General features: G+C 26.5%; 1 protein-coding gene across 2 annotated transcripts in view; it reads right to left on the bottom strand.

Annotated features, from left to right (window-relative positions):
- LOC145292022 (PAN2-PAN3 deadenylation complex catalytic subunit PAN2-like) overlaps positions 1 to 23,016 on the bottom strand; it is a 147,229-nt gene that overhangs the window by 54,338 nt on the left and 69,875 nt on the right. For both annotated transcript variants that reach the window (XM_080138028.1, XM_080138029.1), the window contains 4 exons: positions 9,238 to 9,315; positions 7,337 to 7,455; positions 4,284 to 4,428; positions 1,557 to 1,698 (listed from right to left, as the gene is read on the bottom strand). In XM_080138028.1, the coding sequence (XP_079994154.1) occupies positions 1,557 to 1,698; positions 4,284 to 4,428; positions 7,337 to 7,455; positions 9,238 to 9,315 (484 nt within the window). The remainder of the gene's footprint in view (positions 1 to 1,556; positions 1,699 to 4,283; positions 4,429 to 7,336; positions 7,456 to 9,237; positions 9,316 to 23,016) is intronic.

A 23,016-nucleotide genomic window follows, 5' to 3' on the forward strand; every position in this document is an offset into this window, starting at 1 on the left:
CATTTCAGAGGGGCTGGTATATATAGTTCCACTTTTTCAATTATATATCCAATTTTGACTTCTTTTGGAATTTTAGGAGTATTAAATGTTATTATATACGTTGTTGTAGGCATGGATTGACCGTTCCTTTTTATAGCGATTCGAACATGATCAATCACTCCCTATTTTCTTAGAGCATTTTTGATTCCTTCTGATGTAACTAAGGTTAGTTCATGGTTTCTTATGATGCCTTTAGAGGTATTTAACCTTTTGTGAGCAAAAGTCTGGGATTTATAAATATGGAATTTTTCCATTCCTAGGAGGTTCTTTGCATTTTTGTGGTTGTCTACTGTAACAAGTAGGTTGCCATTTTTCATTTTTTTTAACCGTTTTAGGATTGCTGTTTTGAGTTAATACTTTTTTTATTAGAAATGGAGACAGATCGCTGGCCTTTTTTCCTTCCAAGGTTTCGATAACTATATGATAACTATGACTATATATAAATAATGAATCTTGGAAAGTTTTCTTTATCAATATCTTCAACATTGTATTCTTGCTCATTGTCTGAACTGGTGACATCTGAAACGTCAGAGTGGGTTCTTTTGGTTTTTATGGGTTTTTTAGTTATTAGATCCATGTATAGTTGATTGGTTTTTCCCCACCCTCCTTGGAGCCCAAATGTGGGAGATGTTAAGGGGGAAACCCTTTCATCCCAAGGATACAAAAAAGATTTACTCAATCGGTTGAGTTTGTGCCATTGCTTCCTGATTCCTCCTTTAGTTTCATTTTCCCAGTTTAAGAGAAACATTGGGTAGGGAACAGTTGTGTGGCTTTATCTCAGCAATTGATTGACCCTTGCCACCACCTAACACTTATTTGGTTTGCCTGTGTTTGTAGTAAGAGTAAGATATTGTATTATCTTTAAATTAAAATTTTTTTCCTTGATTTTGTAATTAACATTTGCCAGTGTAAGTGTTAGGGCTTGGCATGACTAGCCGATTGATAGGATTGGGTCTCTCCGACCTCCCGTGATGTATTGCAGGGCCACAACTTTTTTTTTTTCCCTAGTCTACTTCTACTCTCTACAGGTGGGGGGGGGGGGGCAGTCGGCATATTCTGATACCCCGCTGACGGGGTCTAGTGAAATCTGGTTTATTTTTTCAAATAAACATTCTTGGATTTTAGTTTGGTTGTTTTTATTATTTCCTTTCTTAATCACAAGTTTGGTTTGGTGTTCTTGGTGGATTGTTGTTTTCATTCTCGGCCTTGCAGAAAATAATTGAGTTTTGCAAAGGAAAAAGGTTGTAGTATTATTGGCTGGACTGTTTTAGTTTAGGAAGCCAGTAAGGAAGTGGGGGGGAAAGGGGGAGGGAGAGAAAGGAGGCTGTTGTTTTTGTTTTTGTTTTTGCAGAACATATTTAAGTTTTATGAAAGAGGATTAAAAACAAAAACAGAAATTCAATGTAGCCAAAAGACTGCCTGATTTGGAAGCACCAGAATTTAAAAATAATCATATAAGGAAAATATTGCAAATAATCATATAAGGAAGATATTTAAAGCAACATGATTTAAAATACCTGAACTATCTCCAAAGGCCATATTTTGGCAGTTTGAAGAAATATCAAAGCTTAATACAACACCACCTTGAGTATTAACTTGATATAACATCATGGATGATGGGTTGACAGAAGTTGTATCCAACACTTGAAAATGGCCGACCTAGAGTAAGAGAAACATAAACTATCATGTGAACAATGGTAATCATCACACATACATTATTTTTCAGGACAAAATCATTGAATTATATTTGTTAATGATCAAAGACAAAGTTAGAATATTTAGTTTGTTTCTACAAATTCTTTATTCAATAAAAAATTGACTGAATAAAATTTTTTATTAAATTTCATTAAAGAAGAAAATATTTTTTAATTCATCAAACTATATAACAATGAGATTTAAGAAATTATTTCTAAAAATACTTGCAGTGAATTTCAATTATAAAAATTTATGTCAAAATGTTTTTTTTAATTTCAATATTGTTTTACTAATTGAACATACACAGTGTTGCCCGGGAGTTTTACTCTAATTTTTTTGTTTCATTTGTTTTCTTCTTAAACTGCATAAATGTTTTCATTTCTTTTTTCATTCAACCTAATAACTATAATATAAACTATATGCACAAATATCACTGGTAATAGACAGACATTTTTAAAAATAAAAGATGGTCACACACTTTTTGAAGACACTTATTTTTAAAGTAAAATTTAAATGGGAATTTGAAAACTTTGAAGTGTCGAATATAATGATAAAATCATTTTTATTTACTGATTTTTTTTGTAAGTCCGATATTTTGCTAATACATAGCCTCATCACTTGAAATCACCGGAACAGAATGTAAATTCTCTTCTCTTCGCCATAACACCAAAATGAAGAAAAAGAAAAAAAATTCACGAACCAGACTTTCGACCCTGATGAGGCTATGTATTAGCAAAATATCGGACTTACAAAAAAAAAAAAAAAAAATCAGTAAATAAAAATGATTTTATCATTATATTCGACACTTGAAAGTTTTCAAATTCCCATTTAAATTTTATTTTTTAAAAATTTAATTTAGAACTGTGTTAGTTAAAATGTACATAAAAATAAAACCATTGAAAATAGTTTACTATTGTTTCAAGCAACAATTCATAAGACTAACAAAGAAATTGTTATTGGGTTAAATTTTCTTTCTTAAGTCTGTTCTTTGTATATATTGATTATTATTCATCAGCATGTTGTTTTTTTGATTTCATTTTTTTCTCATATTTTTTCTGTTGTTTATTATGTAGCTTGGAAAATATAAAAAATAAAATACTTATTACAGTATCATTGCTCATTAAATTATTAATTCGACCAAATCATTATAAAACTATAAATAATTTTGGTATGGTCATGTTTTGTTTTACAGCATATAAATCATTTTCAGATCATTTAAATGCAGAATCAAATTTTTAAATCTTTAAATTTTTGCATATAGCCCAACTACTTTTAAGAAATTCATTATTGTCTCTACTTTATTTGTTTTAACAGTTCTTTCATTGTGCCTGCTCTGTAAAACGTTTTACTTATAAGTTTAGTTTGTTTTGTTTTATAGCATATCAACGATCTATGTTATTTAATGCTGAATAAAGTTCTTAGATATAATTCTATAGGTAGGATACTTATTTATATTCCTAGAATTGCTCTTAGAATACATTGCTGTTTGAGAATACCCATACCCAAGCCAGCAAAATACTCCAACAATCCTCCAAACCACAGACCAATAGCTTTTGTTAGTCCTAGAATACATTGCTTTTCCTAGAATACATTGCTCTTAGAAGAAAATTTCATAGTGAAACTGGAAACATTATTCCTAGAACAGAATTCTACGGGAGAGGGAAGCATTACTTTCAGAAATATGACTTCAAGAAAAACACTACTTTAAAAACACTGCTTTTTGGTATTGGTCATTTTTGTTCTCAACACGATTGACTCTCAGCTACTGTTTTCTAGTATCTATTTTGGGTGAAAAATAAAAAGGAAAAATGGGGTTTTGATTTTTTGAAGAATAAGAATAATACAGTTGAGGATTAACTTATAGGTACAAGGGAATGGTGATTGGGCCTCTTTAACCTCCTGTTTAGGACCAAAATGGACAAATGCTTAGTCACTAAGATTTTGTCTTATGGTATCATGGGTCAGCACACACAACCAACAAGTGGTCCCATTTTTAAGGATGTTTTCCTCTTTCTGCCTGGGGTTGGAGTCAGTAAATTGGTGACCTCACTGACAAAACAGAGTAATGTTTTAATCTCTATTTATAAAATTAATGGATGTAAATAACTTCCAAAACTTTCAATTTTTTTTAATTTAATGAGGATTTGTTACAAATTTTAAGGTCAGAAATGACTTTTTATTCAACAATTTAAATACTTCCAAACTCCTTTCAAATTTTAGAGAGTAACAATAATTCATTCTTTTTTTCTGCAACTATTAACAAAAGATTAAAATGTTGCATTATGATGAATGTAATTCCATAAATTATTTTTTAAGACTTTTCTTATAAATTGGTAGCAATTCAAAGAGACTCTTTTGTTACTATTTGGAAGAAGAGTTTTCCCGATAAATTTGATAATAGAAACTTAAAAGCATCAAGATTTTAAGCATTGGACATTTACTTTTGTGATTTTTCTTACTTGTATATTTGGTTATATTATAGTTTCGAAAAATTTAATTTTGCCAACAAATCTGTAAAAGAAAATTTCTGAATATTTGTTAATGTTTACCTGAGATACAACACATAATTTATTTGTGTAAGCTGGGATAAAACGCAAGAATGTTGGATCTACAACTACTTTGATTGGCGCCATAGCACGTATAAAACGCAAGTCATACACCATCAGATAACGGTCTGGGGCCAGATTTCCCATTCTGAATAAAAATAAAATATAAAATTTCATTAAGCTTCATTAAGAAAAATGTATTTATACAACTTGCTTATTGTAATTCAACATGATCCCAGTTTGGCTGGGATTAACAAAAACGTCATTAGAAAGTTTATATCAGCAAGGAACTTCATGAATTAAAAATCAAACGAAGAACTCATTTTTACAGGATTTCAAACATTCTGGTAGACCAAAAGTGAAATATTTACATATCGTTTTATATTTTTTATTTGATAGTTTTTCATAAGCATTTCATTTAATTCATTTATTATATTCAACTAACATACTTTTTAACTTCTGGTGTAGCGTTACCGGAAGCGATGACAAAAGTAACAAAATTATACAGATAACACAATTAGTCTTTATTGGCACTTTCAATAACAAAATTAAAAAATAAAAGTTTTTAGTTTATTTGAAATTTTATAAGAAATATGTTTATGAAATTATAAAAATAAGTTGTTTTTTTAAATTTCAAAAATAAAAGATTTTATTTGAATTCGTATAATAAATATGCTTATGAAAGTATAAAAATAAAATTAGTGGAATCAAAATAAAAAATGAAATTAGTGATCATAAAAAATATGTATTCAATAATACATATTATTCACAAAATAGTTGGTGTTGATTCTTTGCTGCCACAGGTATTATTGCAGATGGCTATCGAAACTGACAAATTGTGTTATTTTTATCTGTATAACTTTGTTAATTTTTATTGTATACTTTTCTTCTATTCTATTTCAATAAATTGTTTCACAATAGAAACACTGAAGAATAATAAAAGTAAAGGAACTGATTTGCCTTGTCACTGCTTCCTTTGCTACACCAGAATTAGGAAGTACATTAGCTAACTTTAACTGATTTATTTAAATGAATAAAAAAATTTAAGGAGCTTCTACAGAATTGGGACAAGATTTTGTAGTTGATAAATGGTGTTTTCAGATAAAAAACAATGGTTTCAACTGATTTTTTTGCCAATTCTAATAAGTTAAAATGGTAGCTTTGAAAAAATGCAGTCAAAATTACCTGAATATTACTGAATTATTAAATAAAACAACTTTAATCGTGTTAGCAGGTGAAAAATTGTCGCCATCTTGTTTGAATCGAAATGGAAAGTTACCTCCCTTTTGAACTCTCTTGTGTCTCACAATCGTTTTCATCAAATTCTATTTCTTATTTTCTTTAATAATTTTCTACTTTATTGATATTCGTAATTTTTGGATACGTAAATACCATTGCTTTCATGTGAAATTCAGTATTATAATTTCCAAAATTTCGTCCCAATAGTGTAGAAGCACCAAATTTAATATCAATGTAAACAATCTTAAGCATATAATATATTTAGTCAAATGAGAAATTACTGAATAAAAAAAAAAAACATTGGTTTGGTACAATTATTTTATTTTATATTGATATAAATTTGATATTTCTTTCTTTCTAATATATAAGCAGACAGAAGTGTGTTGATCAAAGAGAATAGATGAAGGAACAGCATCAATTGTAGAAGTATTCAAAAAGTAATGAGAGCGAAAGAGAGGGCAGGGAAACAGCTTAAAAATCTTTTCACTCTTCCATGAGAGAGAGAGAGAGAGAGAGAGAGGGAGGGAGAAAAGAGTAAATTACAAATTACACAATAATATTAAAAAATTACAGAATGTCAAAAATTTATGTTAGACCAAAACAGAAACATTTACTTTTTTGCTAACTTTAATTCAATAGTTCTTCTTTCATAAGTATTCCATTTAATTTGTTCAAGTAGATAAGAAAATTAAATGTCACCAATATGAACAATTTTAAATCTAATATATAAAAGGTTATATGTCTGTCTGTCTGTCTGTCTGTCTCCATATTTTCCAACTCTATCTCTTCCAAAACTAAAAGTCACAAAGTGGCACTAGGAGCTTCAAATGATTGAATTATTTATGGACCATATTTTTAAGTGTCTTTAGCCAGTTAAAATAGTTTTTAATGGGTCAAAATTGAAAAAAATCATTATACGTTTTGTACGTTCAACTTAGTTTATTTTTAATTTTAATCAGTTCATATGCGTATCACGCTGGTACAGTGGTAACATCACCAGCTTTGAATGCTACAGTTTTGTTTTCGGTTTTGATTCTAACTGATGACACCCAAATACTTTTTTTTTACTTTTAAAATCATGACTCTATGATAATATATACGAAATCTGGATAAATTAAAATATCATATTTTAGCGTATTTTACAACCAGGCAAAGCTGCCCCCCCTCTCTTGCTGGTGTTAGTAAAATGAAAACGTATTAAAAATGTTTGATTTGATACAATTACTACATGAAGGTATGCTATTAAAGTTTTAATTTAAATCAAATATGTCTGATGATTTTATTTGTATCTTTCTTTCTTAGCTATGTTTATATTCCAAAAAATTATGGTAAACCAAGACGGACATATTTAACAAGTCTCATAAATGTTTACATTGCTTTTAAACAATAATTATATTCAATGTCAGATAGGAAATTAGAAATAAAGATAAAAAAAAGTTTTATTTTGCAAAAATCCTCAAATTTTTTTTACTGAAGTCAGCTTCATTTTAATTGAATAATCATAAAAATCAAGTTTTAAAATTCATGAACGTTTCTTTTGTTTTAGAATTTGTAAAATAAATTCATGATAAAAAAAAAATCCAAATAAATATATAGTCATAGAATTAAAAATATTACTTTTTGTATACTGTATGCTTGAAAATGAAGACTCTTTACAATATTGTGAAATATGAAGAATAAGATGTAAAGAGTAAAAAATGAAAACTACTAGTACAGACATGGAACAATGACAAATGTATTCTGAATCAATAATTCTGAAAATGCTATAATGAATGTATCAAGATTATCCTAAGTAAAATTGCAATAAACTACGTTACCTGTTAGAATAACCACAAGTAACAAGCAGGTTGCCATCAATGTCAAAATCCGATAATGTTCCTGTGTGTGCATCGAGAATATGTTCCGCATTCAGAGTATTGTGATCATAGAGAGTAATCTAAAACAACAACAAAAAAAAAATACAAACTTTTGTGCAACAAAAAATGCTTTCGTTTTTATAAAGATTATTTCTTTTTTGACTATCATTGGAAAAAGTAAAATGTTAAGCAATGAAAAACTAAATTTTAAAATTGTTTATTCATTTTGGGGTAAAATCTGAATGTATGTAATACAGAAATGAGATTAGGTATTATGTTTTGCATAACATTTTAATGACATCAAAGACTTGTTGGCATGGAAACAGGAAAATTACTCAAGACATATAAGGGATGCTGAGTATTAAAAGTATTAAAAGGGATGGCAATTCGAATTTGGTATCACAAGAGTTTTAGAAAGCATAATATGGGCTGTTTATAATTTTAACAGTGATTATGGACTAATTTTTGCCCATCCAGAAATATTGGAATTTTTTTACTGATAGATTGAACAAGTTAGTGAAGCATTTTTACTGATAGATTTGAACAAGTTAGTGAAGCATTTCAAGAATGTATAAAGTTTGAAAAATAATATTGATTTTATGATTCTGATGTAATTAATGGATTGCATTAACTTTTTTCAGAGTTTTAGATTTATGAACTTATTGGAAGTTATACCAATGTAGTGAGAAGAAAGTAGAAAATTATTTTAAATATACTTTTTTTAAATTATTTCAAGCAATTTTTTCTCTTAATGTTGAAATGAGATGGTGCATTTTTTCTTAGTTTTTGTCGGATGTCCATTGTATTATTGTGACACATAAAAGTACTTGCCCTACATATACTAAAACTAATCCATGTAATTCACTAAATATAATAAAAAAAATAAACTTAGATGTACTATATAACAGAAAGATAATATAAGAGAAAATCTACAATAATAGCTTGATATTTTTGTTTTAAAAGTCATTATTTAAGTAAGACTAATTACAAACAGCTTTAATATTTATTCACAGAAAATGTTGCAGGTAGTTTTTTAATTGTTTAGAGATTTGTACATTTTCTATGCACAAAGCTGTTGCTTACATGTATGAAAATAAAATATTGAAAAAAATTTAAATAGATATTTCATTTACTCTGATAAGTGACATGTCTTACTATATCTTATTATAATAAAGATTATGTGTCTGTACACATTTTTTAATTAAATCCATCAACTACATGTTGGTCATGTGGTGACAAATAGATTATCAACATTGTCATAAAAAAGGATTTTGTAATCCTCAGAGGTTTGCACATTCGCTTCAGAGAAGAGTACCTAGAATTCTCTACCAAAAATAAAATTCTAAGGAAATAAAATTGGCGATTCAAATTCAATATCTGCAAACTTCAATGCAGATTTAAAATCTTACAAAACATGCATTACTGTTTCTAAAGTGTATTTAGTATCTTCTGAGTACAATGAGGTCACAATTGCTTAAATTTGAATAAATCCTAATCAACAAACTCCATACGACTTTCTGGTCAAGCAAATCATAGATTATCTCCCTTTTTATATGAAAATATCAAGCGGTATTATATGATTCAAAGTTCGTTCACTTGTTTCATTTTTTATTAAAATTCTATTCACTTATTTTCTGTAATATTTGCTATTTTTCACTGATAAATTAGTATATTCATAAGTTTACTAGTTATTTTGAACTGCCATATTTTCATGTATCTCAATATAAATAAGCATTAAAACACATTTTGCAGAAACAAGTGAACAATTTAAAAATGATTTTTGGGGAAAAAATGTGCATGTAATTAAAAAAAAAAAAATTTGGTCTTCTTACCTATTAGTAAAATAATACTTTATAGCCTACCTTGCCGCTGGTGTCTCCGGCACAAATGAATTTATTAGAGGCTCTGAATATGGCGCATCCTGGCTCACTAACATCAACCTACAAAAGGAAACAGAAAAATAAAACATAATCAGTGCTAGCTGGGTTACCTGACATTACCTGGATTAGGATAGGGCATAACACCACAAGCAACATATGTTGCAAGTTATTTTCTTCTGTTTTGCTGCTTTTGAAAATAAATTTGAAGACTGTGGATTTATTACCGGTTGTCTAAGATTTCTTCATTTGAGAGAGGGTGTTGACATTATTTTCAGAATTTTTGTTCAAATCTAGGGTGCCTCATTTTGGGAAGTTGGATTTTCCCCACATTAAAAACCGATCTTCTGCAAATAAATGCAGAACCAATATCTACCACTTTCTCTAATTCATACTCACAAATACTTTCATTTAATATCACAGAAAAAAAATATATAAAAGAAAAACAAAACAAAATCTTTTTATCTAAATAAAATATTTCATCTGATTAAAAAGTGTTCTTACTATGTAGTAATTTCATGCATATTGAAAATATTTTCAAAGGAGGTATCTTAAAATTAGAGGCATGAACACATCCTCTAATGCATTTCAGAATTCTTTAAAAATAAAAGTTTGAGGATCTTGTTTAATTTGTGGCTAATATCTATGCTACAAATGTTATGCAAATGGGAGATATTTGAATTTGCAAAGGAGAGAAAGGGTACTTTTAAGTCATCAAACACACACAAACTACAACACTTTCCCAGTAACCTGTGATATGATTGTAGTCCGAGGAGTCATTTGTATACTCAGCACTAAATATTGTCCAATGCCACAAGGATCACATGTGTTCTGACTAGTTGCTCTATTAAAAGTTGAACGCCAATTCTGTGTTTAAAGATCTGCAAAACTTTGGTATTTTCACAGCAAGTTAGGAACTTGGATAAATGGTTTGTTGGAATTTCCCCTCTGCTTGATTCAAGAAAGTGTTGTTTGAATTCCACAATAGTTCAATTTTCTGGTGCTGTGTCTGACAGACTGTGAGCATGCAAGCTGGAATAAATCTTTGCATACAAAAATGACATTTTTAAAAAATGTTTAAAGATTAGAGATTTTAAGGCTAAGTATATCTTTTAGGTCAAAAATGAACTCGTAGGATTATAATAAAGTATATATACTTTATTATAATCTTACGAGTTCATTTTTGATACACTTAGCCTTAAAATCTCTAATCTTTAAACATTTCAATGTTGCTGTCCAGCCTGCTACTCAATTCCTCTATCTCAAAAAATCTGTCATATAAAAAAACATTTCTACTTCCTGTATCACCCAACCACCATTTTGCCATTATCAACAAACAAAAAAAGTTAGATTGTGTAGGTGATTGTGATCATTGCACAACCTAACTTTTTTTTAAGTCAGTTTCATCAATTTTTGGTTTTAATTGTTTATAAAATAGTGTTTTTCCTGAAAAAAACAAACATTTCACTTATTTTTTTTAAAAAATCATTTGTAAATATTTGTTTTTCTTTAAATTAGGTTGTGTCTCAAAAATTTGTTTTGCAATGAACATTTCCATTAGAAATGTTTCTTCATTGTCTTGCTACATTTTCAATCCTAGTCAGTGCAATTAGCTTCACCTTCCCAACACATCTGCACAAATTCATTAGTGAAACAACTATTTATTGGTGCACTACTGAGACAACTGCTCTTTCAATAGAATTTATTTTATTCAAGGGTTCTTTTCATCAGCTACATTTTAATTTTAAAGAAGTTAAATTTAAAAACTTTTTGATTTAGGATTCCAGTAGATCAAACCTGAAGGTAAGAAAAGGTTGCTAGTTTGGAGTTTTCCTTCCGACTGAAAATCTGCTGGAAGGATGATAATGTCAGCATGAAGTCTACAGAAGTCATGTGTGCATGAATGAGGGATTAAAGCTAGGACTAACTTAATTGCATTTGTACATTTTCGGGGAAACATATTTATTATTGTCTAGCAGAGTTTATATTTATTATTGTTGTCTAGCACAGTTTATATTTATTATTGTTGTCTAGCACAGTTTATATTTATTATTGTTGTCTAGCACAGTTTATATTTATTATTGTTGTCTAGCACAGTTTATATTTATTATTGTTGTCAAGCAGAGTTTATATTTATTATTGTTGTCTAGCAGAGTTTATATTTATTATTTTTGTCAAGCAGAGTTTATATTTATTATTGTTGTCTAGCACAGTTTATATTTATTATTGTTGTCTACCACAGTTTATATTTATTATTGTTGTCTAGCAGAGTTTATATTTATTATTTTTGTCAAGCAGAGTTTATATTTATTATTGTTGTCTAGCAGAGTTTATATTTATTATTGTTGTCTAGCAGAATTTATATTTATTATTGTTGTCTAGCACAGTTTATTTTTATTATTGTTGTCTAGCAGAGTTTATATTTATTATTATTGTCAAGCAGAGTTTATATTTATTATTGTTGTCTAGCAGAGTTTATATTTATTATTGTTGTCTAGCACAGTTTATATTTATTATTGTTGTCTAGCAGAGTTTATATTTATTATTTTTGTCAAGCAGAGTTTATATTTATTATTGTTGTCTAGCAGAGTTTATATTTATTATTGTTGTCTAGCACAGTTTATATTTATTATTGTTGCCTAGCTGATTTTATATTTATTATTGTTGTCTAGCAGAGTTAATATTTATTATTGTTGTCTAGCAGAGTTTATATTTATTATTGTTGTCTAGCACAGTTTATATTTATTATTGTTGTCTAGCACAGTTTATATTTATTATTGCTGTCAAGCAGAGTTTATATTTATTATTGTTGTCTAGCACAGTTTGTATTTATTATTGTTGTCTAGCAGAGTTTATATTTATTATTGTTGTCTAGCAGAGTTTAGATTTATTATTGTTGTCTAGCAGTTTATATTTATTATTGTTGTCTAGCAGAGTTTATATTTATTATTGTTGCCTAGCAGAGTTTATATTTATTATTGTTGTCTAGCAGAGTTTATATTTATTATTGTTGTCTAGCACAGTTTATATTTATTATTGTTGCCTAGCAGAGATTGTAGTAATTATTGTTGTCTAGCAGAGTTTGTAGTTATTATTGTTGTCTAGCAGAGTTTATATTTATTATTGTTGTCTAGCACAGTTTATATTTATTATTGTTGTCTAGCAGAGTTTATATTTATTATTGTTGTCTTGCACAGTTTATATTTATTATTATTGTCAGGCAGAGTTTATATTTATTATTGCTGTCTAGCAGAGTTTATCTTTATTATTGTTGTCTAGCAGAGTTTATATTTATTATTGTTGTCTAGCAGAGTTTATATTTATTATTATTGTCAGGCATAGTTTATATTTATTATTGCTGTCTAGCAGAGTTTATATTTATTATTGTTGTCTAGCAGAGTTTATATTTATTATTGTTGTCTAGCAGAGTTTATATTTATTATTACTGTCTAGCAGAGTTTATATTTATTATTGTTGTCTAGCAGAGTTTATATTTATTATTGTTGTCAAGCACAGTTTATATTTATTATTGTTGTCTAGCACAGTTTATATTTATTATTGTTGTCTAGCAGAGTTTATATTTATTATTGTTGTCTAGGAGAGTTTATATTTATTATTGTTGTCTAGCACAGTTTATATTTATTATTGTTGCCTAGCAGAGTTTATATTTATTATTGTTGTATATGAGAGTTTATATTTATTATTGTTGTCTAGCACAGTTTATATTTATTATTGTTGCCTAGCAGAGTTTGGAGTTATTATTGTTGTCTAGCAGAGTTTATATTTATTATTGTTGTCTAGCAGAGTTTATATTTATTATTGTTGTCTAGCAGAGTTTATATTTATTATTGTTGTCTAGCAGAGTTTATATTTATTATTGTCGCTTAGCCGAGTTTGTAGTTATTATTGTTGTCTAGCAAAGTTTATATTTATTATTATTGTCTAGCAAAGTTTATATTTATAATTATTGTCTAGCACAGTTTATATTTATTATTGTTGTCTAGCACAGTTGATATTTTTTATTGTTGTCTAGCAGAGTTCATATTTATTATTGTTGTCTAGCACAGTTTATATTTATTATTGTTGCCTAGCACAGTTTATATTTATTATTGTTTTCTAGTAGAGTGTATATGTATTATTGTTGTCTAGCAGAGTTTATATTTATTATTGTTGTCAAGCAGAGTTTATATTTATTATTGTTGTCTAGCAGAGTTTATATTAAATATTGTTGTCTAGCAAAGTTTATATTTATTATTATTGTCTAGCAAAGTTTATATTTATTATTATTGTCTAGCAGAGTTTATATTTATTATTGTTGTCTAGCAGAGTTTATATTTATTATTATCGTCAAGCAGAGTTTATATTTATTATTGATGTCTAGCAGAGTTTATATTTATTATTGTTGTCTAGCACAGTTTATATTTATTATTATTGTCTGGCAAAGTTTATATTTCTTATTGTTGTCTAGCAGAGTTTATATTTATTATTGTTGTCTAGCAGAGTTTATATTTATTATTGTTGTCTAGCAGAATTTATATTTATTATTGTTGTCTAGCACAGTTTATTTTTATTATTGTTGTCTAGCAGAGTTTATATTTATTATTATTGTCAAGCAGAGTTTATATTTATTATTGTTGTCTAGCAGAGTTTATATTTATTATTGTTGTCTAGCACAGTTTATATTTATTATTGTTGTCTAGCAGAGTTTATATTTATTATTTTTGTCAAGCAGAGTTTATATTTATTATTGTTGTCTAGCAGAGTTTATATTTATTATTGTTGTCTAGCACAGTTTATATTTATTATTGTTGCCTAGCTGATTTTATATTTATTATTGTTGTCTAGCAGAGTTAATATTTATTATTGTTGTCTAGCACAGTTTATATTTATTATTGTTGTCTAGCACAGTTTATATTTATTATTGCTGTCAAGCAGAGTTTATATTTATTATTGTTGTCTAGCACAGTTTGTATTTATTATTGTTGTCTAGCAGAGTTTATATTTATTATTGTTGTTTAGCAGAGTTTATATTTATTATTGTTGTCTAGCAGAGTTTAGATTTATTATTGTTGCCTAGCAGTTTATATTTATTATTGTTGTCTAGCAGAGTTTATATTTATTATTGTTGCCTAGCAGAGTTTATATTTATTATTGTTGTCTAGCAGAGTTTATATTTATTATTGTTGTCTAGCACAGTTTATATTTATTATTGTTGCCTAGCAGAGATTGTAGTAATTATTGTTGTCTAGCAGAGTTTGTAGTTATTATTGTTGTCTAGCAGAGTTTATATTTATTATTGTTGTCTAGCACAGTTTATATTTATTATTGTTGTCTAGCAGAGTTTATATTTATTATTGTTGTCTTGCACAGTTTATATTTATTATTATTGTCAGGCAGAGTTTATATTTATTATTGCTGTCTAGCAGAGTTTATCTTTATTATTGTTGTCTAGCAGAGTTTATATTTATTATTGTTGTCTAGCAGAGTTTATATTTATTATTGTTGTCTAGCACAGTTTATATTAAATATTGTTGTCTAGCAAAGTTTATATTTATTATTATTGTCTAGCAAAGTTTATATTTATTATTATTGTCTAGCAGAGTTTATATTTATTATTGTTGTCTAGCAGAGTTTATATTTATTATTATCGTCAAGCAGAGTTTATATTTATTATTGATGTCTAGCAGAGTTTATATTTATTATTGTTGTCTAGCACAGTTTATATTTATTATTATTGTCTGGCAAAGTTTATATTTCTTATTGTTGTCTAGCAGAGTTTATATTTATTATTGTTGTCTAGCAGAGTTTATATTTATTATTGTTGTCTAGCACAGTTTATATTTATTATTATTGTCAGGCATAGTTTATATTTATTATTGCTGTCTAGCAGAGTTTATATTTATTATTGTTGTCTAGCAGAGTTTATATTTATTATTGTTGTCTAGCAGAGTTTATATTTATTATTACTGTCTAGCAGAGTTTATATTTATTATTGTTGTCTAGCAGAGTTTATATTTATTATTGTTGTCAAGCACAGTTTATATTTATTATTGTTGTCTAGCACAGTTTATATTTATTATTGTTGTCTAGCAGAGTTTATATTTATTATTGTTGTCTAGGAGAGTTTATATTTATTATTGTTGTCTAGCACAGTTTATATTTATTATTGTTGCCTAGCAGAGTTTATATTTATTATTGTTGTATATGAGAGTTTATATTTATTATTGTTGTCTAGCACAGTTTATATTTATTATTGTTGCCTAGCAGAGTTTGGAGTTATTATTGTTGTCTAGCAGAGTTTATATTTATTATTGTTGTCTAGCAGAGTTTATATTTATTATTGTTGTCTAGCAGAGTTTATATTTATTATTGTTGTCTAGCAGAGTTTATATTTATTATTGTCGCTTAGCCGAGTTTGTAGTTATTATTGTTGTCTAGCAAAGTTTATATTTATTATTATTGTCTAGCAAAGTTTATATTTATAATTATTGTCTAGCACAGTTTATATTTATTATTGTTGTCTAGCACAGTTGATATTTTTTATTGTTGTCTAGCAGAGTTTATATTTATTATTGTTGTCTAGCACAGTTTATATTTATTATTGTTGCCTAGCACAGTTTAAATTTATTATTGTTTTCTAGTAGAGTGTATATGTATTATTGTTGTCTAGCAGAGTTTATATTTATTATTGTTGTCAAGCAGAGTTTATATTTATTATTGTTGTCTAGCAGAGTTTATATTAAATATTGTTGTCTAGCAAAGTTTATATTTATTATTATTGTCTAGCAAAGTTTATATTTATTATTATTGTCTAGCAGAGTTTATATTTATTATTGTTGTCTAGCAGAGTTTATATTTATTATTATCGTCAAGCAGAGTTTATATTTATTATTGATGTCTAGCAGAGTTTATATTTATTATTGTTGTCTAGCACAGTTTATATTTATTATTATTGTCTGGCAAAGTTTATATTTCTTATTGTTGTCTAGCAGAGTTTATATTTATTATTGTTGTCTAGCAGAGTTTATATTTATTATTGTTGTCTAGCAGAATTTATATTTATTATTGTTGTCTAGCACAGTTTATTTTTATTATTGTTGTCTAGCAGAGTTTATATTTATTATTATTGTCAAGCAGAGTTTATATTTATTATTGTTGTCTAGCAGAGTTTATATTTATTATTGTTGTCTAGCACAGTTTATATTTATTATTGTTGTCTAGCAGAGTTTATATTTATTATTTTTGTCAAGCAGAGTTTATATTTATTATTGTTGTCTAGCAGAGTTTATATTTATTATTGTTGTCTAGCACAGTTTATATTTATTATTGTTGCCTAGCTGATTTTATATTTATTATTGTTGTCTAGCAGAGTTAATATTTATTATTGTTGTCTAGCACAGTTTATATTTATTATTGTTGTCTAGCACAGTTTATATTTATTATTGTTGTCTAGCAGAGTTTATATTTATTATTATCGTCAAGCAGAGTTTATATTTATTATTGTTGTCTAGCACAGTTTGTATTTATTATTGTTGTCTAGCAGAGTTTATATTTATTATTGTTGTCTAGCAGAGTTTATATTTATTATTGTTGTCTAGCAGAGTTTAGATTTATTATTGTTGTCTAGCAGTTTATATTTATTATTGTTGTCTAGCAGTTTATATTTATTATTGTTGTCTAGCAGAGTTTATATTTATTATTGTTGCCTAGCAGAGTTTATATTTATTATTGTTGTCTAGCAGAGTTTATATTTATTATTGTTGTCTAGCACAGTTTATATTTATTATTGTTGCCTAGCAGAGATTGTAGTAATTATTGTTGTCTAGCAGAGTTTGTAGTTATTATTGTTGTCTAGCAGAGTTTATATTTATTATTGTTGTCTAGCACAGTTTATATTTATTATTGTTGTCTAGCAGAGTTTATATTTATTATTGTTGTCTTGCACAGTTTATATTTATTATTATTGTCAGGCAGAGTTTATATTTATTATTGCTGTCTAGCAGAGTTTATCTTTATTATTGTTGTCTAGCAGAGTTTATATTTATTATTGTTGTCTAGCAGAGTTTATATTTATTATTGTTGTCTAGCAGAGTTTATATTTATTATTGTTGTCTAGCACAGTTTATATTAAATATTGTTGTCTAGCAAAGTTTATATTTATTATTATTGTCTAGCAAAGTTTATATTTATTATTATTGTCTAGCAGAGTTTATATTTATTATTGTTGTCTAGCAGAGTTTATATTTATTATTATCGTCAAGCAGAGTTTATATTTATTATTGATGTCTAGCAGAGTTTATATTTATTATTGTTGTCTAGCACAGTTTATATTTATTATTATTGTCTGGCAAAGTTTATATTTCTTATTGTTGTCTAGCAGAGTTTATATTTATTATTGTTGTCTAGCAGAGTTTATATTTATTATTGTTGTCTAGCAGAATTTATATTTATTATTGTTGTCTAGCACAGTTTATTTTTATTATTGTTGTCTAGCAGAGTTTATATTTATTATTATTGTCAAGCAGAGTTTATATTTATTATTGTTGTCTAGCAGAGTTTATATTTATTATTGTTGTCTAGCACAGTTTATATTTATTATTGTTGTCTAGCTGATTTTATATTTATTATTGTTGTCTAGCAGAGTTTATATTTATTATTGTTGTCTAGCACAGTTTATATTTATTATTGTTGTCTAGCACAGTTTATATTTATTATTGCTGTCAAGCAGAGTTTATATTTATTATTGTTGTCTAGCAGAGTTAATATTTATTATTGTTGTCTAGCACAGTTTATATTTATTATTGTTGTCTAGCACAGTTTATATTTATTATTGCTGTCAAGCAGAGTTTATATTTATTATTGTTGTCTAGCACAGTTTGTATTTATTATTGTTGTCTAGCAGAGTTTATATTTATTATTGTTGTCTAGCAGAGTTTATATTTATTATTGTTGTCTAGCAGAGTTTAGATTTATTATTGTTGTCTAGCAGTTTATATTTATTATTGTTGTCTAGCAGAGTTTATATTTATTATTGTTGCCTAGCAGAGTTTATATTTATTATTGTTGTCTAGCAGAGTTTATATTTATTATTGTTGTCTAGCACAGTTTATATTTATTATTGTTGCCTAGCAGAGATTGTAGTAATTATTGTTGTCTAGCAGAGTTTGTAGTTATTATTGTTGTCTAGCAGAGTTTATATTTATTATTGTTGTCTAGCACAGTTTATATTTATTATTGTTGTCTAGCAGAGTTTATATTTATTATTGTTGTCTTGCACAGTTTATATTTATTATTATTGTCAGGCAGAGTTTATATTTATTATTGTTGTCTAGCAGAGTTTATCTTTATTATTGTTGTCTAGCAGAGTTTATATTTATTATTGTTGTCTAGCAGAGTTTATATTTATTATTGTTGTCTAGCACAGTTTATATTTATTATTATTGTCAGGCATAGTTTATATTTATTATTGCTGTCTAGCAGAGTTTATATTTATTATTGTTGTCTAGCAGAGTTTATATTTATTATTGTTGTCTAGCAGAGTTTATATTTATTATTACTGTCTAGCAGAGTTTATATTTATTATTGTTGTCTAGCAGAGTTTATATTTATTATTGTTGTCAAGCACAGTTTATATTTATTATTGTTGTCTAGCACAGTTTATATTTATTATTGTTGTCTAGCAGAGTTTATATTTATTATTGTTGTCTAGGAGAGTTTATATTTATTATTGTTGTCTAGCACAGTTTATATTTATTATTGGTGCCTAGCAGAGTTTATATTTATTATTGTTGTATATGAGAGTTTATATTTATTATTGTTGTCTAGCACAGTTTATATTTATTATTGTTGCCTAGCAGAGTTTATATTTATTATTGTTGTCTAGCAGAGTTTATATTTATTATTGTTGTCTAGCAGAGTTTAGATTTATTATTGTTGTCTAGCAGTTTATATTTATTATTGTTGTCTAGCAGAGTTTATATTTATTATTGTTGCCTAGCAGAGTTTATATTTATTATTGTTGTCTAGCAGAGTTTATATTTATTATTGTTGTCTAGCACAGTTTATATTTATTATTGTTGCCTAGCAGAGATTGTAGTAATTATTGTTGTCTAGCAGAGTTTGTAGTTATTATTGTTGTCTAGCAGAGTTTATATTTATTATTGTTGTCTAGCACAGTTTATATTTATTATTGTTGTCTAGCAGAGTTTATATTTATTATTGTTGTCTTGCACAGTTTATATTTATTATTATTGTCAGGCAGAGTTTATATTTATTATTGCTGTCTAGCAGAGTTTATCTTTATTATTGTTGTCTAGCAGAGTTTATATTTATTATTGTTGTCTAGCAGAGTTTATATTTATTATTGTTGTCTAGCAGAGTTTATATTTATTATTACTGTCTAGCAGAGTTTATATTTATTATTGTTGTCTAGCAGAGTTTATATTTATTATTGTTGTCAAGCACAGTTTATATTTATTATTGTTGTCTAGCACAGTTTATATTTATTATTGTTGTCTAGCAGAGTTTATATTTATTATTGTTGTCTAGGAGAGTTTATATTTATTATTGTTGTCTAGCACAGTTTATATTTATTATTGTTGCCTAGCAGAGTTTATATTTATTATTGTTGTATATGAGAGTTTATATTTATTATTGTTGTCTAGCACAGTTTATATTTATTATTGTTGCCTAGCAGAGTTTGGAGTTATTATTGTTGTCTAGCAGAGTTTATATTTATTATTGTTGTCTAGCAGAGTTTATATTTATTATTGTTGTCTAGCAGAGTTTATATTTATTATTGTTGTCTAGCAGAGTTTATATTTATTATTGTCGCTTAGCCGAGTTTGTAGTTATTATTGTTGTCTAGCAAAGTTTATATTTATTATTATTGTCTAGCAAAGTTTATATTTATAATTATTGTCTAGCACAGTTTATATTTATTATTGTTGTCTAGCACAGTTGATATTTTTTATTGTTGTCTAGCAGAGTTTATATTTATTATTGTTGTCTAGCACAGTTTATATTTATTATTGTTGCCTAGCACAGTTTAAATTTATTATTGTTTTCTAGTAGAGTGTATATGTATTATTGTTGTCTAGCAGAGTTTATATTTATTATTGTTGTCAAGCAGAGTTTATATTTATTATTGTTGTCTAGCAGAGTTTATATTAAATATTGTTGTCTAGCAAAGTTTATATTTATTATTATTGTCTAGCAAAGTTTATATTTATTATTATTGTCTAGCAGAGTTTATATTTATTATTGTTGTCTAGCAGAGTTTATATTTATTATTATCGTCAAGCAGAGTTTATATTTATTATTGATGTCTAGCAGAGTTTATATTTATTATTGTTGTCTAGCACAGTTTATATTTATTATTATTGTCTGGCAAAGTTTATATTTCTTATTGTTGTCTAGCAGAGTTTATATTTATTATTGTTGTCTAGCAGAGTTTATATTTATTATTGTTGTCTAGCAGAATTTATATTTATTATTGTTGTCTAGCACAGTTTATTTTTATTATTGTTGTCTAGCAGAGTTTATATTTATTATTATTGTCAAGCAGAGTTTATATTTATTATTGTTGTCTAGCAGAGTTTATATTTATTATTGTTGTCTAGCACAGTTTATATTTATTATTGTTGTCTAGCAGAGTTTATATTTATTATTTTTGTCAAGCAGAGTTTATATTTATTATTGTTGTCTAGCAGAGTTTATATTTATTATTGTTGTCTAGCACAGTTTATATTTATTATTGTTGCCTAGCTGATTTTATATTTATTATTGTTGTCTAGCAGAGTTAATATTTATTATTGTTGTCTAGCACAGTTTATATTTATTATTGTTGTCTAGCACAGTTTATATTTATTATTGTTGTCTAGCAGAGTTTATATTTATTATTATCGTCAAGCAGAGTTTATATTTATTATTGTTGTCTAGCACAGTTTGTATTTATTATTGTTGTCTAGCAGAGTTTATATTTATTATTGTTGTCTAGCAGAGTTTATATTTATTATTGTTGTCTAGCAGAGTTTAGATTTATTATTGTTGTCTAGCAGTTTATATTTATTATTGTTGTCTAGCAGTTTATATTTATTATTGTTGTCTAGCAGAGTTTATATTTATTATTGTTGCCTAGCAGAGTTTATATTTATTATTGTTGTCTAGCAGAGTTTATATTTATTATTGTTGTCTAGCACAGTTTATATTTATTATTGTTGCCTAGCAGAGATTGTAGTAATTATTGTTGTCTAGCAGAGTTTGTAGTTATTATTGTTGTCTAGCAGAGTTTATATTTATTATTGTTGTCTAGCACAGTTTATATTTATTATTGTTGTCTAGCAGAGTTTATATTTATTATTGTTGTCTTGCACAGTTTATATTTATTATTATTGTCAGGCAGAGTTTATATTTATTATTGCTGTCTAGCAGAGTTTATCTTTATTATTGTTGTCTAGCAGAGTTTATATTTATTATTGTTGTCTAGCAGAGTTTATATTTATTATTGTTGTCTAGCAGAGTTTATATTTATTATTGTTGTCTAGCACAGTTTATATTAAATATTGTTGTCTAGCAAAGTTTATATTTATTATTATTGTCTAGCAAAGTTTATATTTATTATTATTGTCTAGCAGAGTTTATATTTATTATTGTTGTCTAGCAGAGTTTATATTTATTATTATCGTCAAGCAGAGTTTATATTTATTATTGATGTCTAGCAGAGTTTATATTTATTATTGTTGTCTAGCACAGTTTATATTTATTATTATTGTCTGGCAAAGTTTATATTTCTTATTGTTGTCTAGCAGAGTTTATATTTATTATTGTTGTCTAGCAGAGTTTATATTTATTATTGTTGTCTAGCAGAATTTATATTTATTATTGTTGTCTAGCACAGTTTATTTTTATTATTGTTGTCTAGCAGAGTTTATATTTATTATTATTGTCAAGCAGAGTTTATATTTATTATTGTTGTCTAGCAGAGTTTATATTTATTATTGTTGTCTAGCACAGTTTATATTTATTATTGTTGTCTAGCTGATTTTATATTTATTATTGTTGTCTAGCAGAGTTTATATTTATTATTGTTGTCTAGCACAGTTTATATTTATTATTGTTGTCTAGCACAGTTTATATTTATTATTGCTGTCAAGCAGAGTTTATATTTATTATTGTTGTCTAGCAGAGTTAATATTTATTATTGTTGTCTAGCACAGTTTATATTTATTATTGTTGTCTAGCACAGTTTATATTTATTATTGCTGTCAAGCAGAGTTTATATTTATTATTGTTGTCTAGCACAGTTTGTATTTATTATTGTTGTCTAGCAGAGTTTATATTTATTATTGTTGTCTAGCAGAGTTTATATTTATTATTGTTGTCTAGCAGAGTTTAGATTTATTATTGTTGTCTAGCAGTTTATATTTATTATTGTTGTCTAGCAGAGTTTATATTTATTATTGTTGCCTAGCAGAGTTTATATTTATTATTGTTGTCTAGCAGAGTTTATATTTATTATTGTTGTCTAGCACAGTTTATATTTATTATTGTTGCCTAGCAGAGATTGTAGTAATTATTGTTGTCTAGCAGAGTTTGTAGTTATTATTGTTGTCTAGCAGAGTTTATATTTATTATTGTTGTCTAGCACAGTTTATATTTATTATTGTTGTCTAGCAGAGTTTATATTTATTATTGTTGTCTTGCACAGTTTATATTTATTATTATTGTCAGGCAGAGTTTATATTTATTATTGTTGTCTAGCAG

The sequence above is a fragment of the Euprymna scolopes genome, chromosome 13, assembly GCF_053919585.1.
Source record: "Euprymna scolopes isolate OS-2025 chromosome 13, ASM5391958v1, whole genome shotgun sequence".
NCBI classification, from domain to species: Eukaryota; Metazoa; Mollusca; class Cephalopoda; order Sepiida; family Sepiolidae; genus Euprymna; species Euprymna scolopes.